Source organism: Cydia amplana, chromosome 4, assembly GCF_948474715.1.
Source record: "Cydia amplana chromosome 4, ilCydAmpl1.1, whole genome shotgun sequence".
Classification (NCBI taxonomy): Eukaryota; Metazoa; Arthropoda; class Insecta; order Lepidoptera; family Tortricidae; genus Cydia; species Cydia amplana.
The window spans coordinates 4,089,490-4,106,683 of NC_086072.1; the positions used below are offsets into that span (position 1 = coordinate 4,089,490).

A 17,194-nucleotide genomic window follows, 5' to 3' on the forward strand; every position below is an offset into this window, starting at 1 on the left:
CCGGCGCGGCGCTCATATCTACCATGCAGTGGCACATTAAGGGTTCAGCTCATCCCAAGAAGTTCAAGGTCATCCCTTCAGCTGGCAAGGTCATGGCCACGATATTTTGGGATTGTGAAGGAGTATTACTAATCGATTATAAAGAAAAAGGTGTAAATATCACAGGACAGTACTACGCTAACATTCTACGTCAATTAAAGGATGTAATTAAAGAAAAGAGGCGAGGAAAGTTAACCAAAGGTATTCTGCTTCTGCATGACAACGCCCCCGTCCATACTGCTCATATTGCCAAGGCAGCTATTGTTGAATGTGGGTTTAAAACTGTTACTCACCCACCGTATAGTCCGGACTTAGCCCCCAGCGACTTCTTTTTGCTCCCCAATCTTAAAAAGGATCTGCGTGGAAATAAATTTTCTGACGATGAAGCATTGAAGGCGGCAGTGGAGGAGCATTTTTACACGAAAGATAAAAAATATTTTTACGAGGGATTAAAAAAAATAATTGATCGATCTTTTAAGTGTATGAACATAGGGGGGGAGTATATTGAAAAATAAAAATATCAAACTTTTCGTACTTGTTTGTTTTCATTCTCATACCGAGAATATTTTGAATACCCCTCGTAATCTTAACATTGTCTCGGGATTCAGAATAATGGCTGCCGATAATTCCGAACCGACATTCGTTCGTTCGCAACAAAACAAGCCGGCGAAGCTTTTCAACGCGAAGGCCGCGTGGCAGTTGACTCACCGCGGCTTCCCTGCGCGTGACGTCACGAGCGCGCGAGCGCTGACCGACATACGAGCGATTTCGACTTCTATCTGAATAACCGTACTAATAACATTCTTAATTGCCTATTGCTGGACTTTACGTCACTGTAATAAGGTTTATGTTAGCAGTGTTGACGGTACACGCTAGCCGGCAAAAGTAGTTGTTGACAATGTAATGTTGGATTTGCGGTGCGGCCGTTAAAGCGATTGTACGTTTATAAATTGCTTTACTTTATGACTGATGATTCGTCCTTCATTCTATAGGCGCGCATTAAGCACTCCTTTAAATTACGATTTATTCTTTCCTTTATTCGGTATTCGTTAATTAGAAACATTCCGTCTTACTTTCGATTGGCATTTATTTACTTTTATTAGATCAATGATTGATTTAGGTTCATTGTTAGAGTTTTGCCTTTGAATGATTACGCCGTTTTGTCTATTTATTAACAGTAATTGAAAGAAATCAACGTCACATACCTATTAACACTCCTTTCACTTATACAGATTATAGACAGTTTAATATTATTGACAAACTCTCAAGACGCGTAGGACGTTTTTACAGTAACAAAATGTTTGCTAATCATTAGGCTCTAAGTCTCGGTCCTAAGTTGACAAGCACTATAACTGGTTATGCCAGTAACCTTCGCGGCCACGTGGGCGGCGCCTGAGGCCAAACATTGGCCGGATTTAGTAGCCTCACGCACGCACAACCAGCATTTCGCGCTGAACTGATTGACTTACTTTTCCAGAATGGAAGGTTCCTAAGGACATGATTTTACTTGAATGTCTGTCGATGTCTGATGAATGTTTCAGTGGTCGGTGATCATTCTTTTTGTCTTGATCTCGTACCGTTGAATTTTGCGTTTTTTACCAGTTACACATAGTAATAAAAATCATTACCAAAATAAAACTTTACTAGAGTGTGTGCGAAAAGAGAAGAGTCGTGGAATGTATGGGGTCCAATACATTCCACGACTCTTCTCTTTCCGAACAGACTCTAGACCGTTTAAAATGCCAACACTGACAGATTTTTTTCATTAGTTGTTCCAAGTCATCAAAATAATGTCGTTTTCCGAGGCTAAAACACAAGTTACTCACAACAAAGAAACAATTAATCTATATTAAATAGAACTTCCTTCGAAAGATTGAAGTCGGTTATGGATAAATTTTAACTGTAATGACATGACTGTGGATGATCACATTTGTTAAGCTGATTGAAACTATATGTTCTTTTCTGTGCAACGATTTCTAAGCTTTGTACAAACCTCTTTTTCTTTGAACCAACAATTTTCCCCAGTTTGCGGTTTCAAGAATGGATACAGACAGACACTTTCGATTTCTTGTGATGTCATCAACTAACTGAGTGGGAGTCGACATTGTAGTTGACAATTGCTTTAACTATCGATAAAACGTCCATATTCTTGTCCGAGTTAAACGTTTTGTAATCCAGATTCCATATAGTACATAGTTTAGTATGTTTATTGATTTCAACATTGACATAACTACTGTCATGTAGGCATTATTCCTTTTATGAGTTGATTGTTGAACGATGAATACGAATGTGCGATTGCATTTGTAATTGAATATTGACTTTATAAAGCGATTCTAGTTCATGTTACTAAGTATAAAACATGATCCTTTACTTGGTTCTGCGATTTAGCTCAGTATGTTAAAGCAATTACATATAGGTTATTGGGTATTCTGTTAAAACTTAAAAGCTAATAAAACTATGTTACTCGGTTGATTCATAACATTAACAAGATAAATAGTATGCTGCGTTGCTTATTCCTTTATGTAGAGCGGCAGTAATACTATCGATTCTGTAACCATTTTATAACCAATAAATCGAATTCATGCCATCGACAATAGTTGTGTCCCTTCAATTTGGACTAATGGTACCGGAAGAGTTCCTTATCTTTGAACACTAGAAACTAGTTCACAATGTTCCTGTGTTTGTTCCGCTTTCCCTTTAAGGTACATTTATGTTATCTTAGGTATTTCTTTTAGTGATAATATTTCAGAAACAATAGTGACTAATCGTACAACTAGACAATATTGTCTTGAACGTGATTTCTTGTGGTAGGTAAAAGTAGGCGATTTCTCCAATATGGTAGTGTCTTATCTTTCTTGTGGTTTAGTCGCCATCCCCTGTTGCTGTTTGCTTGTTGTCATTCAAGCAAATTATTCTCGACGGTGTTAGACAGTCACAGAGAAATGACAAAATTTTACTGAAGTCTTAACAAATCTTGTAAGATATTCAGCAATGTTTACAGATATAGTGCAAAATTCGATGGAAAACAATTATGCACTACATCTGTGCAATGTTTTTTAAAGCTTAGGATTTAATCAATAAAGATGGTTACATACAACAAATAAATCTTTAAGAAGAGCCTTGAACACCCACGCTCGGTTTTACCATTCGGTAACGCGCTAGTCCACGTCACCACACCATTGCAACCCTATCATGTTTGAAGACACTTGTATTTATTTTAGAATTATTTTTGTTACATATTTAAATGTTGTATTAGCATTATGGCAGAGTTTTTTTGGTAAGAGTTACTATACCCTTTCGTTGCTAAGAGAAATTTAACCCAGAGAAATTTCGTTTAAGTTAGTTGAAGTAGTTGAACGTCTAACATTTTCGTATCCTTTTAATATTTATAGATCTCAAAGCGGGTCCTGTCTCAAGCGTTTGCTATACCTGTCCTTTTCAAATACTGACATTTAATTTCCGTTCCATTTGGTCCACCATAAATTAATATTAAAGAAGATAACTCGAGGACTTTGCTAAACTTTTCAATATCTTATTTCCAAATCCTTAGCCGCTATTGCCTTAGTGCCTTTGCCGTATATTCTAACATAACTGCATTTTATAATACTCTCAATTCAATACATAGTGGACTTGCTTGCTTGTTTCTGCCTATTTATTTGTGGTCCAATGTTTATTATGAAGAATCTACTGACTATATTATAATATTGGCCACTAATAATATATCACTTTTACCTGGTCTGTAACGGTTATTTTTAACCCTGGGTGAAATATCAGGGGCGTCCATTTAATTCGTTTCAGGATTTGGCGATTTTCGCCTCCATCAACTTTTCTGGTGAGATCTTTTGAGATTTGGCTCGAACTCCGTCTTTTTGTAAGCGAAATTCATGTTAATCTGAAAGAGTAGGTAGTAGACACATAATCTAACTAAATCCAAGTGCCTCCTGCCACGTATAGAGCAGTTCGTCGACACAAGTCGTTATCCTCAATTGGCTGAAGCCGTTTGCGCGACCAATTATCGAATTGTTCAACTTTGTCGTTCTATTTACCGACGTTGAATCACTCCTCGTCTTGTTAGGATGATTATATTACCGGTTTTATTTTTGATTGATGATACATTAGATTAGATATTTATATAAATAAATAATGTATCATGTGCTGTAATGCTGTTAGTTTGTAAACATAGTTATAGTAAGATAAAACATAGCTTGGACCGATTCGTTTAAATTCGGTTTGAAAATATTACAAACAGAATGAGGTTATAAGTCGATAAATTGGAAATGATATATTGTCTGATAAATTGTTATTGGAAACACTGCTTGTAGCGAATGGATTATTGGAATGGATTACATAACTATATCGCAATTCCAGCCTAAACTTAGATACGTACGTGTGTAGGAATGTCAAATCTGTATATCCGAAGCCAATAAAATAGATCGAAGTTATCTGATTTATGTTGTACTACACCTACGCTACGCTACTAGCCAGTCGCTGTTATAGGTCTCCTACATTGACCAAGGTTATTAATAATTTAGTTGAGCTATCGCATCTAGTAATATATTAGCAACGCCTGCGGTGCATATATCTTAATAGTTTTTGTATGCTTAAGCACACGACACACTTCCTTGTTTTTTTGCAACTACATAAGCATCTAAGCATCTCGGCCACGAATAAATGCTTTCGTGGTTTTGAAGTAGTACCGTTTGATAACTTACTACGAATGTTTAAATGTACCTATTTACTGATTAAATTAACACCATTATTTAAGTACAATGCTATTAAAATGGGTTATATACTTAAGTTTTATTCTTGAAGTTTCAACGAAACCCAGTCCTTGAGTTTTCATTTAGACACACCATGTCTGCATAGGGCTGTTATTTCCCACGCTTACTGAGCTTTTGGCTCAAGCTATCCAGTAACAGTGATCTCCAATCACGCTTAGGTCTTACGTATCTCATGTTCACCCTTGCACTGGTTTGTATAGGAAGAGGTGGACATAGAAGCTTTCGGAACTGTCCAGGGTTTTGCAAGCCTCGTGCCGTGGGCGGGCCGTGGGCGGCCGCATGGTTCCGTCTACATACCAGATCATTATCAAAATGTCTTATAGATGCTCGAGGAACGAACGTTTATATTCCACTTTGACTTAGTCGGTGGATGTGATGTCATTCGCTCTCAGTCCTCGAACTGGACTGGCAAAGCTAGATAAAGAAATTGTCGTCGCTGTTACTTTATTTATTAAATTAGCCATAGGTTTTCTTAGGTTCTCTATTGTTCAGTCATGTTGAATTTGGACATTGCAGGCCGATTGTCAAAGTCCAAAACAGACAAAATCAATAAAGTACTTTACAGGAAGTTCATAACTAACAGCATCGTAACATATGCCCGATTTGACCTACACTCACGCTGAGTAGCTGTGACTGGCCAGCAGGTATCAATACTTTGAATGAATATTTCAAATTCCATAAGTTTGATGTCACCAAACTCCTTATACGCAGTAGAAACTAGAATATAATGTTCTAAACAGTTTTCTCTGTTATTCGGCATCGGCAGCCCAACAATTACTTACTTAGTTATGTTTTGTGGTACTATCAAATACAGAATGACTTCAAAATCGTAGATCAAGATCGTGTAAAAAAATAAATAAAGTAATTCTAGTATTCTTCGTATCTAATGCATGTCTGATGATCATGAATTCATGAATTTCATGATCGTGTACCTTTATTCCAATACTCAAAGCTATGATATATTACAAACAAAACATGTTACAAGTCAGTGCGAATAAACAAACGTCATTACGGTTAAAATCCAGCGATATGATTTATGATCTAAGGAATTTCTCAGTCGTGTGGGTGCAGTTAATTCGATTGAATGCATAGCATACTGCCAGGTCAAGTATTACGAACGTATCGCTTCGGCATCTACGGATAAGAAATGCTCAGAAAGCGTTCACAAATCTATTGGACAGATACTAGACGCCATATTTTTTTCGCTTCACCGAGCGATATCGATGATACGGTCTTTAATGAGTGTAATTTCGTTTAATTTTAGCTGCAGCGTCAAGTATCAGGAAGTGTTCGATTCAGTTTTGATAAGTTATTAAAAATGAAAAAAAAAGAGAGTCAAAATTCTTCACGAAAAAGTTTTAGTTAAAAAGTTAATGTAATCTTTTGATAATGTAGAACGGATGCGCGTTGTGTATTTGTACTTAGGACTTAGAGGTCTTAGAGCTTACGGAGATGTCATCATTGATCATTCAGATCAGAGACACACAGGGCTCTGAGAAAGTTAAGATAGGTGTTATTTAAGTCCGCATGACATTTTCTATCATGCGTATTTACTTTGTAGCATCGTCCGTTATAAAGAGAAAGTAATTGACAGCATAATTTTTGTAAAAACATTACAAAAAATTAGATGATCGAATGGAAAGTGACAGCCTCAAAATGCCTTTTCATTTCGGTAGTTATAAAATTAACCGTCTAATATGCTACCTCATTACCTTTTCGATTCTGATAGCAAAACACTATCTCTTCATCGGTTATAAAAATATGGTGACCTGAATACCTAGTTAGTACTGTGCATCAGGTTTGATTAAATATATTTTTGCATTTTAATTGATGCGAGCTGACCAAGTATTTAAGGCGACATAGTGTCGGTCCCAAAGACAAACAGACAGCGGAATAAATCTTTATGTATAAATAATTCTCATGTTGCCTTCTCGCTTGATGATAGAAAAACGCCATGGTCTCTTTCAGGGTGCAAATTACAGACTCCAAATGAATTGATCGAATGATAGCTAAAAACACTGTCATTGTCATCCATACCGCGAAGGAAACACATTTTCAGTATCTGATTCGGTGAGTCGTCAAAGTTTGGATAAGGGGGAAAATATTCGATAGAATCGACTCGACAGTCTCCTGTAACGTAAACCGCGCTACAATCACGGCGCTGCACTCTGTGCGCAATGCTCGGTGCGCGGGCGCCGCTCGTCTAGCCGGTTACGACCGGATCGCTGACTCACCACGACCAAACACACTATTATCAAAATAGCTTAAGTGAATTGAAGCTAAACTTATCATGAACCTTTTTTAAATTGAAACGGTAGGACTGCACTGAACCTGGCTTTTACTAGGTTGGAAAAATAATATTCGTCACACATGACTAGCAAATATGTAGCTGAAAACTGAACTATTTTTCGTAAATGCTTCCTTATTGCTCGACTCCTTTGATGCTATTTGTAGCTCTTCTTCAGTTAAGTGTTTGTTTTTAAATCGGTCCAGCTGTTAACGAGCGTTTTCATCGAAATGTATCTTTTTTTCTTTCTTTATTTCAAACTCTTTCAAATTTTTCAATGGAATAACGGCCTGCCATATAAGGTCATTGGCCTCGGCGATGAAATGTCAAACTTATTACGTGACATAACATATGCGTTAATTTGTTCAGATTCAGTGTGCGTTTTGATTGACCGGTTGCCCTTGTCTTTGTTTCATGTGAGATCGTACCAATTTGTTAAAACTGACCTTTAATGTTTTTTTAACCGTAATTATATTATAATTCCTGCAAAATATCAACTGATTGAGACTAAAACATACTTTAATAATTTAAGATAAGCTATTAACAAGCCCCGTTGAAGATTAGTAAATGATTATTTTTATGGGACGTGACAGTTTTTCACACTGTGCCTGCATTTGTCGGATATTCAGAGATTATGATTATAATCTTTGGTTGACACTAATCACGTATTATTTAATAAATAGATAAGTTGTTACCGAATAAAGGAAGAAAACACAGTTTGCGATTGGCATTCTAAGGCATGTAACTATATGCTGCAGTTATTCTAAAATTACCTATGTTCGCGACAATATCCCTCTTTCAAAAATCAAGTTTTTGTTTCTGCATTTTTCTTTTGAATACAGACAGTCGGAAATGCATGCATATATGACTTTCTGTAAGGAGCCACCGACCGAAACACGAATCGCAAAATAATAATGTATTAAAGCGCTCGGCAATTGTTTTTTTATGTGGGCCACGGTCGCGGCGTTATGCGAAATCACTATGCGAGCTGCCTCATTACGGGTGCACCTACTTTTACTTTACACTCTCCTAGCAAACCTGCCTTGCCGGGGAAGCCGCGAATGAGATTGAATAATGTTGGACAATTTTACTTATTTGAAAGCAACAAAATGGAGAATAAGCTATTTTATTGCTTAGCATAACAAAAAATGGGAGACAGTATTATTTCCCATTTTGTTGCTTTTATAGTAAAAATCCAATTTCATTTATGAACTTTCTTTCTCTGTAATTATTTTGATTCCGTCCTCAAGGAATAAATTAATAAAGTATAAGCGGTGTGCCATTGGGAAACGTTTGTGGACTCAATACTTAGAATTCACTACGATTAGAATCCAAAAGCATGTCTAGTATATCATCCCGGAAATTCACATACTGATTTACGGAAACCTTTTAGATAAGGTTCTTTAACCATATTAGGGTTGTGCTTTGTATGGAAAGCCACATTGACCTTAGCCGACATTTCACGAATTTGACCTCCATGCTAGCTTCATATCTCAGTGACATTTTTGATCCTTATGTTACCCGAAGTAGGTATCACGGAACCTTTTTAGCTTCGGGCAATAGAAATCTTGTGACTGTTTATTTTCACTTAAGCTTTGAATTTATTATGATTTTCTAATTAAGCCATTAAGCGTTCGGCTTCAAATTAAACTTTATTGTGAAATTATTGCTCTATGAAGGCAAGTACATAATGCTACATATATATTTATTCAGTTCAGAGTTGTGATAGGTGTGCGATGTAACTTATACCGTAACTCGACTCCGCGTAAACGCAAAGGTATAGTTAAGTCGATGCATTGTAACTAGGTATTAGTAATCGTTCTCCTCTCCCTATGATGCCGTGGGAACCGCGATGCGAACTAGTTTTCTTTTCTTTTATTCACCGACTAATCGTTAGGTGCTTTGCGCATTTCTTGCTCTTGCTTAATAACGTCATCAACATAGCTATATGCTTTCAACTAGCCGACTATCCGTACGCATTAACATATGCTGTGTACTCATGGAAAATAGGTCATCATTACTATAAATAGTTAAGACATTTGTTTCTGCAATATATTTCGCCAGCCTGCTATTTGTGTTATGGTCAACGGTTTTAAGCGGTAACTAGCACACAACATACAAAAAATGTAATTGAGCTTGATGGCCTACACTTTGAACTAGTGAGTTATAATTACTAGCAAATTGCACCTTCGATGTAGGTGAGCGTGGAGAGAGTTTATGGATATTCATAGTGTTAATAGCACCTCGCCATCCCAGCACGTTGAATGAGCCTATGAGCACCTCGCCATCTCGGCACATTGACTGAGCCTATGAGCACCTCGCCATCCCGGCACGTTGACTGAGCCTATGAGCACCTCGCCATCCCGGCACGTTGACTGAGCCTATGAGCACCTCGCCATCCCGGCACGTTGAATGAGCCTATGAGCTCACGAGGAAACGCAGCCAAATTATAATTAGCTCACTGTGATGCGTTAACAGGTCAATGACACGCACAGCACGCGACCAAATGAAACTGTAACAGGCTCAACAATACGCCAATATATTGGGATCCTCGGTTGTTTGAAGGCTGTCAAGTTGTTCAAGCTCACGTTAATCTGGTGGACATGGTTATACATATTGGCAGTTGGCCATGTATTGGTTGTCACCGATAAAATGTACTTATTGCTCTGACTAACCGTTAAGATAAGTTTAATGCCTTGATATTTACGTAATTCTATTATTTTGCGTCTATTTTCTTTTCATCACGAAGAATATTGGAATTAATTCAGATTTCATTTCTGACCTACAAAAGTTTCATGAAAAAGTTTTATTTTAGAAGGTGGTATTAATTACCTCTAATTTGAATGCTGTTATCTAAAGTCATGACTACGTGCCGACTCTGTTTTTAGTTCAGTTGGCCGCTTGTCAACAACTGAACTACTTTCATAGTTGTTGGTTATTGAACCAGCCAAACACCTTCTTTATTGTGTTGATTAGCTGTCACGACTCTATTCGGAGTGCCTTTTCGAACGTTGAGCGTACCTTTTTAGGGTTCCGTAGCCAAATGGCAAAAAACGGAACCCTTATAGATTCGTCATGTCTGTCTGTCTGTCTGTCCGTCTGTCCGTCTGTCTGTCCGTCCGTATGTCACAGCCACTTTTCTCCGAAACTATAAGAACTATACTGTTGAAACTTGGTAAGTAGATGTATTCTGTAAACCGCATTAAGATTTTCACACAAAAATAGAAAAAAAAACAATAAATTTTTGGGGTTCCCCATACTTCGAACTGAAACTCAAAAAATTTTTTTTCATCAAACCCATACGTGTGGGGTATCTATGGATAGGTCTTCAAAAATGATATTGAGGTTTCTAATATCATTTTTTTCTAAACTGAATAGTTTGCGCGAGAGACACTTCCAAAGTGGTAAAATGTGTGTCCCCCCCCTGTAACTTCTAAAATAAGAGAATGATAAAACTAAAAAATATATATGATGTACATTACCATGTAAACTTCCACCGAAAATTGGTTTGAACGAGATCTAGTAAGTAGTTTTTTTTTATACGTCATAAATCGCCTAAATACGGAACCCTTCATGGGCGAGTCCGACTCGCACTTGGCCGCTTTTTACATGTTCTGCCTTCGCTTTTTGCTCGTTATTGGCAGTTCGATACACTTTCGTTGGGTCGGTCGCGGAGCGTAACCATGGCAACTATGTATTCGATAGCTGCAAAGCAGTATCCACCTACCACGTACACAGTGGGTCTACAATGTATGCACACGGTTTACAATGTTCATCAATGTTGTGAAGTCTAGTGTGACGCCCGCTTAAATTAGACTGACGCAGATGAGTTTGCTTTTGAAGCCGTGCTAATTGTATACATCCGCTGCGAAGGACCTGCCTCTGGATTGACATTTGAGTCTCGCTGTAACCTCTATCCATATTTAGCAAGTCAACCCTTTTCATAATGATGGTTTGAGCGAAGAATTAAAAGTCCTAACAATGGCAGAGCTCCCCGAGGAACTCCTAATTATACCGGGCGAGGGCAAGGTCGCCGACCTTCCGCACGCTCGGGTTAGCGTGCGCGTATATCTCGGTTTCTCCCGAGACAGTTGGGGTTTATGGAGGGGGACAAGTAGGGAAAGGTTGAATTTACGAACTCTCAATTGAACGTGAGCAGTTTTGTTGGACCTAAAAATAATATTGAGTTAAGACATATATACGAGTAGGGCAGAAATCCATTAGTCTTCAGGTAACGGTATTTGTTCGCGTAACTCTTATTTTGAAATAGCAAGACAAGATAATGTTTGAGAAATTATATATGTATATTTAATAAACCCAGAGATGCAAAGTTTTGGAAGCTGGGAGCCATTTATTTTTAGATTCTCTTGTGTAAAAACTACTGGAGCCAATATTCACCAAAAGCGCAGAAAAGTTGAACGTACTTAAAAGGCGGAGGTGATATTGCCGTTAGTGACTGAAAGCGTGCCGCTGCCTCTTGATATGAATGCCTTTTGATGCGCACAACGATGGGATCCTTTCGTATTCATACGGTAGCAGAACAGTAACGAATTAATCTCAGTCAAAGGCCGGCTATTTGATATGACATAATATGGGCTATTGGAGAAATTTACTTTTGTTTTTTTTTTTTTGTATATCTGAATCACTAATTAGTTACCTAAATGGTTTTCTAAAGTAGCTTTCAACGCTAGTTCGTAATTCATATGTAAGTACCTAAGTCTTGTAAATCTATCCTAGTCTTGTAAATGGAATGCTCAACTTGCTCTGAATTTATTGTCGATCAACCACCAACAAAAACAACACACTAAACCTCGATATCCAAAAAATTGATTCTTCATATAAGCTTCTAGTTTTCATTTACTCTTCGAGCATGTAAACGTAGCATTAATCTTGTGTAACTATGTGTAATGACATGTCTTAGTTTCTTTTATAACGAACGTTTTGTTTCACTGTAACCGAAAATTATCGTAAAAAACCAACGTGGAATGTATCGCGATATGGTTTTGCTGCGTATCGAATAGATATTTGCGTATGTGCCAGGCCCCTATTGTGATAAGGTCGTACGCCCCAACGAGCGCATTATCCCAACAACAATACGCGAGAAAGCACCATGTCATCACAATCGTTCTCGCTTTCACGATGCCCGAATATTATAATGTTCATTTCTGTAACTACTTATACATACTTCCACTATTCAGAAGTAGGTAGCCTGTTTTCTACAAAAAAGCGAGGTGCAGAAAACTAGAAACGAGTGTTCTGTGTTCGAGATCGCATTTATTTGTCGCCTAAACCAATGTCGAGAGCTATATTTCTTTGTTACCCCCCCAACGTGCAGAATGTGCAACATTTCACGAGTACGTTTTCCTTCCCCAGGAAGAAAGATTTTCATATTTCATAGAGGGCGGTAACCACAATTTTATGGTTCGAGTAACACACCTTAACCATATCGCTTCGGAATTATGTTACAGTTTACAGTACACTTTCATACAATTGTTAAAAGTAAGATGTAACTTTTTTGACCCTATAAGCAGAATCATTATTGCCTCCACCAAACAACACATAAAAAGTCCAAAACATAGACATCTTTCTTTATTATAATGTTTTACTAAATTCTGGCGCAACCTTCCTGATGGATCATTAATCACTGAACACGGTCAAGTATTCTCAGGAATCGATTGTGCTCTGCGCAACACGATAAGTTGATGGAACTGAAATAACTGAATAAGTTTTCAATTTGCTGCCAATGTATGATGAAATAGGGACAGAGGCAGGCATCCTCTTGAACGTTACGATCGCTTTGCGGTTTTACGACTAATAAATGGCTTCTGTTGCTGATGCTTCTAGAAAGCTCAAGATCTGTGCCAAACTTGCAGTGTACATGTATGTAGGTTTACCTTCGGCATATTTGGAATCGCTATAAAAAAAAGTTAGTTATACCTATGGTTACTTGCGTTGCTTCCCTGGGCAATATCGGGAAACAAATGACCCAATATTTAACGATTAATATTTATATACGTTTCTTAAATTGCAATGTTCAACAAAAGTATACCTAAATCCTACAAGCGGCAAGCTGTTGTTTTTACAATTAAAACAGTCTGGTTCCATTTAATATCAACACCTAAACTTTTCCGCGCATCCCTATCCTGCTGTCTAAACAGACTAAACACATTACGGCATACTTAATGCGTCTAGCCGACCTCACTCCAGCCAACTCCGTAGAGACATCAAGCGGTATCTACCAGCCTTTGTTTTTGACTTTCCACATACCCTGAAGTTTCCTTTTGGCTTTGCACATGTTTGAATAGATTAGCTGTATGAGCTGGGCTTAGTCGCTGCTTGACGTGATGACGTGACATGTTATGTGGTAAAGTCGAAAGTCTGATTTTTATTTTCGAATAAGTATATTTTTAGGATTAGGAACCTATTACATCTAGCGGAATTGAACTTCTTACCAGCCAGCACGGTTTATGTTGTCACTTGGGTCGCTGATATTTTATACCTAACACACGCACACTTATGTTTCTACACTCGGCTTTTGTTTAGCCACTCGGGCAAATTCAACTTCTTGTTAACTATAACTCACATGTGTAGATGTATAAATTAAACTCGAAGATTATAAAATATATTATTTAAAAGTAAACTATTTAGCACCTAGAATATACGTCTTGCCGATGCCACAAGAGACCTTTTCTCACTTCGGCGGTGCATAGAAACAAAATAAACGGTATCTCTAATCTCTGCCTTTGTTTTAACCCGTCTGCGGGCCATTTAATCTCTCTTGTTGCCTTTACCCATTTGAATAGGTTGGCACAAAAGCTGAATTTCATCGCTTCATGCAGTGACATAGATTATACTGAAAACAGTTTGTGCACAAAATTGCATAAATTTACTTCCATACTAAACCTTTTATATATTTGGCACTGCTCTGCGTACCTTTAGCTTCAGTTTAAATGGAATATTGTATTACATATTTGTATTGGTGACATATGAGTAGATTCTACGTGGGTGTTGTTGTTAGTAATGCTTGTATTGCAGTATTGTGCTCGATGTACCCAACAGCTGTGTAAATGAGGTTTAGAATTAACCTCAGAAACTGTTGCTACCATAGTGTCGATATTCAATATAAATGTTAAAATACACATAGAGAATACCTTACGGTTATTAATAAGATTTTCAATGCCTATTTTAAACCAAATTATGGATTCAAGGAACCCGTTTGACAGACTCATAACTTATGACAGTGTCTTATAGTGGTCAAAAATGATGGTCTCACCAATGAATTTTTAATATAAGTTCTTAAGTTATGTTATCTTCTTTTCTTCTTATTTTTCCCCTTACGAGCTTGATCAAAATCTCTATTTCCTGATTCCACCAAGTCTATTTGTAATTGTTTTTATTTATCTATATTCATCTCGTCTATCCTAACCACATGATAACTGTGAATTCCAGGCCGCATTCACTCAGCCATCGTGTCCGGCGTCAGCCTGGAGACTCGCTCGGTCACCGTGGAGTGGTACGAGCGCGGCGAGACCAAGGGCAAGGAGGTGGAGATCGATGCCATCCTCGCGCTCAACCCGGAGCTGGCCGGCTCGAGGCACACGCCGCATCTGCAGCCTATGCCTAATAAAATTACACGGGTAAGCTTTGGCCGTTATGCTCTCCTGGTACTTTTACTAAGAAATTTTAAAGCGAAAAGCCAGTGTGACGCACGTTACGCACGTATGTTAGCTACTTTGACCAGAGGAAATAGTTTAGACTTAGAGCGACAATTATGTACTCCTGTAGAAGTATCATTATTTTAATTTTCTTGCGTCACAAAGGATTTGCGCTTTTATGCGAAGTAATGTTGAAGAAAGGTGCATTTTTCATATGAGTATTTTTATTTCAAGTTGTAATCTTAATAAAATAGTAGGACACAAATTAAATTTTGACTTTGGTAGAGACACACGTAGAACGTGTGCAAAACCTCTGCGATTAACTCATGTATTTTATTACTAAAGTCTCATTGAAAATTAATAAGTTCTGATAATCAATTTTAAAATATAAGTCGTGCTCTATTTATAAAGTATTAGCATATTACACACGTGCAGGGATGCCGGAAGGACCCTGATCCATAAAATTGAGGCAGGTCTTTGTACCACTCAACCGTGTCGCACCTCAGTCAATGACCACGCTCGCTTGCTTGCCGAACTATTCTACTCTAACGCTTGCCATCTCAACTTAACTCGAGTGATTTCATCTACTAATCATAACTACTAAACACTCGGCGTTGCATCATCTCATGATGATGCATTTATATATTAGGGCTATGGAGATGACGAAACCATGCAAGCAACCTTGCTTTCTTCAGTTTGCAGTTTATGGTAGACTGATTGCTTCAGATACTAGAGTATTAAGTAAACTAGTAGTACCAGTACCTATGAATAATTTTGCATCTTTTAACAAAGAACATGCTTATAGGTATAGTTATGTAGTATTGGGTATATTCATAGGCTGTTGTTATCAGATAATTGACAATTTCATGTGTTATCTACACTTTTGGAGTAATCGATGGCAACCCACATTAGTGAATGAATCATGAATCCACCATGGATATTGATTAGCTGGCCGCTTCAGCGCGTACCAACCCGCGATCACTCGCATTGTTTGCCCACAAGCACGTTGCTATTCGACGCACAGTCCTTCGCCTTAATCCGGGAAAGCATAATGTGTCTTCCACTTTTGCTACCCTAGTCTATATTACTTGAAAACTACACGAAATATCAAGACAATCCCCGGTTACTAGTGAAATTCGCTCATCAATGGACGGAACCTTAGTATTACGACTGTCATAGAAACTCAAGAACAATGTAGAAATGTTCTCATACATCATCAGCTGGCAGGTGATTATTGTATTGCAGTGCGACAACTTTTTGCTTATTAGTTATTGTACACAACATATCATACTATATTATAGTGCAAAAACTTAGCACATTGAAACTTAGATAGTTTTTAAAGTTACCACTGTTGCTAAGGCAACGCGCACGCCTTTCAAACTGCATTTCACAACAGGTAGTGCAATGAACAAATCTGAAATAAAAATGTATATCAATATCACTGTGTTATTAGGGTGCTCGTAAAATATTCACGTGATGTCTGTTTTTGATATATGTACACCGAAACACTTACAAGCAAGTAGCGGCTGTCGATGCTTACCACAACAATGCATTAGGCGCGTGCCGGTCGTCGGTCAGATGATTGATTCCCGACCTTCCGACTTGTACGGCTGTCTGACGTACGGCTCGCATCGATTTTCTATCGCCCTATTAGCAGAACAGTTTCACTTTCCACCCGGACTGGAACGTTAGGGACGCTAGTGTTCCGCAGATTCGATACGATGACCATGTCAGACGACGCCACGGATAAACCTGTAAGTTTTACTCTCGATTGGAGTTCGAGCGGTCTCGTGAAAGCCTAGATTAGGCTCGCAAAAAAGTATCGCGAAAGAATTACGCACGATCGACTTTCACTGTTCCGTTTTGTCTGTGTCTCTTTTCTCCATCTCCCGCTGTGCGCCAAATATTATGTCTAGATCAAAAAGTTCACGGGCAGCGTATGTCTACGAGACACTTTCTCTGATACTTGCGCTGCGCAGTGCCACACAAGTTGTTTTTTCTTTTGATAAAGTCCAAAGAAGAGCAGCGGGAGACGCAGAGTGTTAGAGACAAGAACGTTACGAGTATGTAGACTGCTGTCGATCTTGCCGCGGTAGTCTATTAAATACCCATCTGTGGTAATCTTACGATCGTTCGAACTCCAATCCTCTGACTGATGCTTGAAGGAGGCATCGGGCTCCTCGTCGGACGACGGCGGGTTCCTGGCGGGCGCGGAGGGCGAGGGTGCAGGCGACTCCGGCCACACGCTGCCCGTGCGCAACTCACGGACGGTACGAGCACGGGCACCGGACGAGAACTGCTACTGTCCTGAATTCTTGTATCTCTTGCTTTGCCGTTCTATATTTTGCATTAATTCGTAGTCTTTGAATACTGATCTGATGACAGTCACTCGCTTTTTCCTCTTATATCAAATTAAAAAAATATCCCAAAAT

General features: G+C 38.3%; 2 protein-coding genes across 4 annotated transcripts in view; one reads left to right on the top strand and one right to left on the bottom strand.

The window, feature by feature from the left end:
- The window catches only part of LOC134663090 (5-demethoxyubiquinone hydroxylase, mitochondrial), a 101,071-nt gene that overhangs the window by 62,570 nt on the left and 21,307 nt on the right, over positions 1-17,194 (bottom strand). The gene's annotated exons all lie outside the window — the stretch shown is intronic.
- The window catches only part of LOC134663060 (kinesin-like protein Klp10A), a 67,156-nt gene that overhangs the window by 10,709 nt on the left and 39,253 nt on the right, over positions 1-17,194 (top strand). For 2 of the 3 annotated variants that reach the window (XM_063519360.1, XM_063519362.1), the window contains exons 2-3: positions 14,557-14,744; positions 16,928-17,032. In XM_063519360.1, coding sequence (XP_063375430.1) covers positions 14,557-14,744; positions 16,928-17,032 — 293 coding nt within the window. The remainder of the gene's footprint in view (positions 1-14,556; positions 14,745-16,927; positions 17,033-17,194) is intronic. The other variant, XM_063519363.1, reaches the window with a different exon arrangement.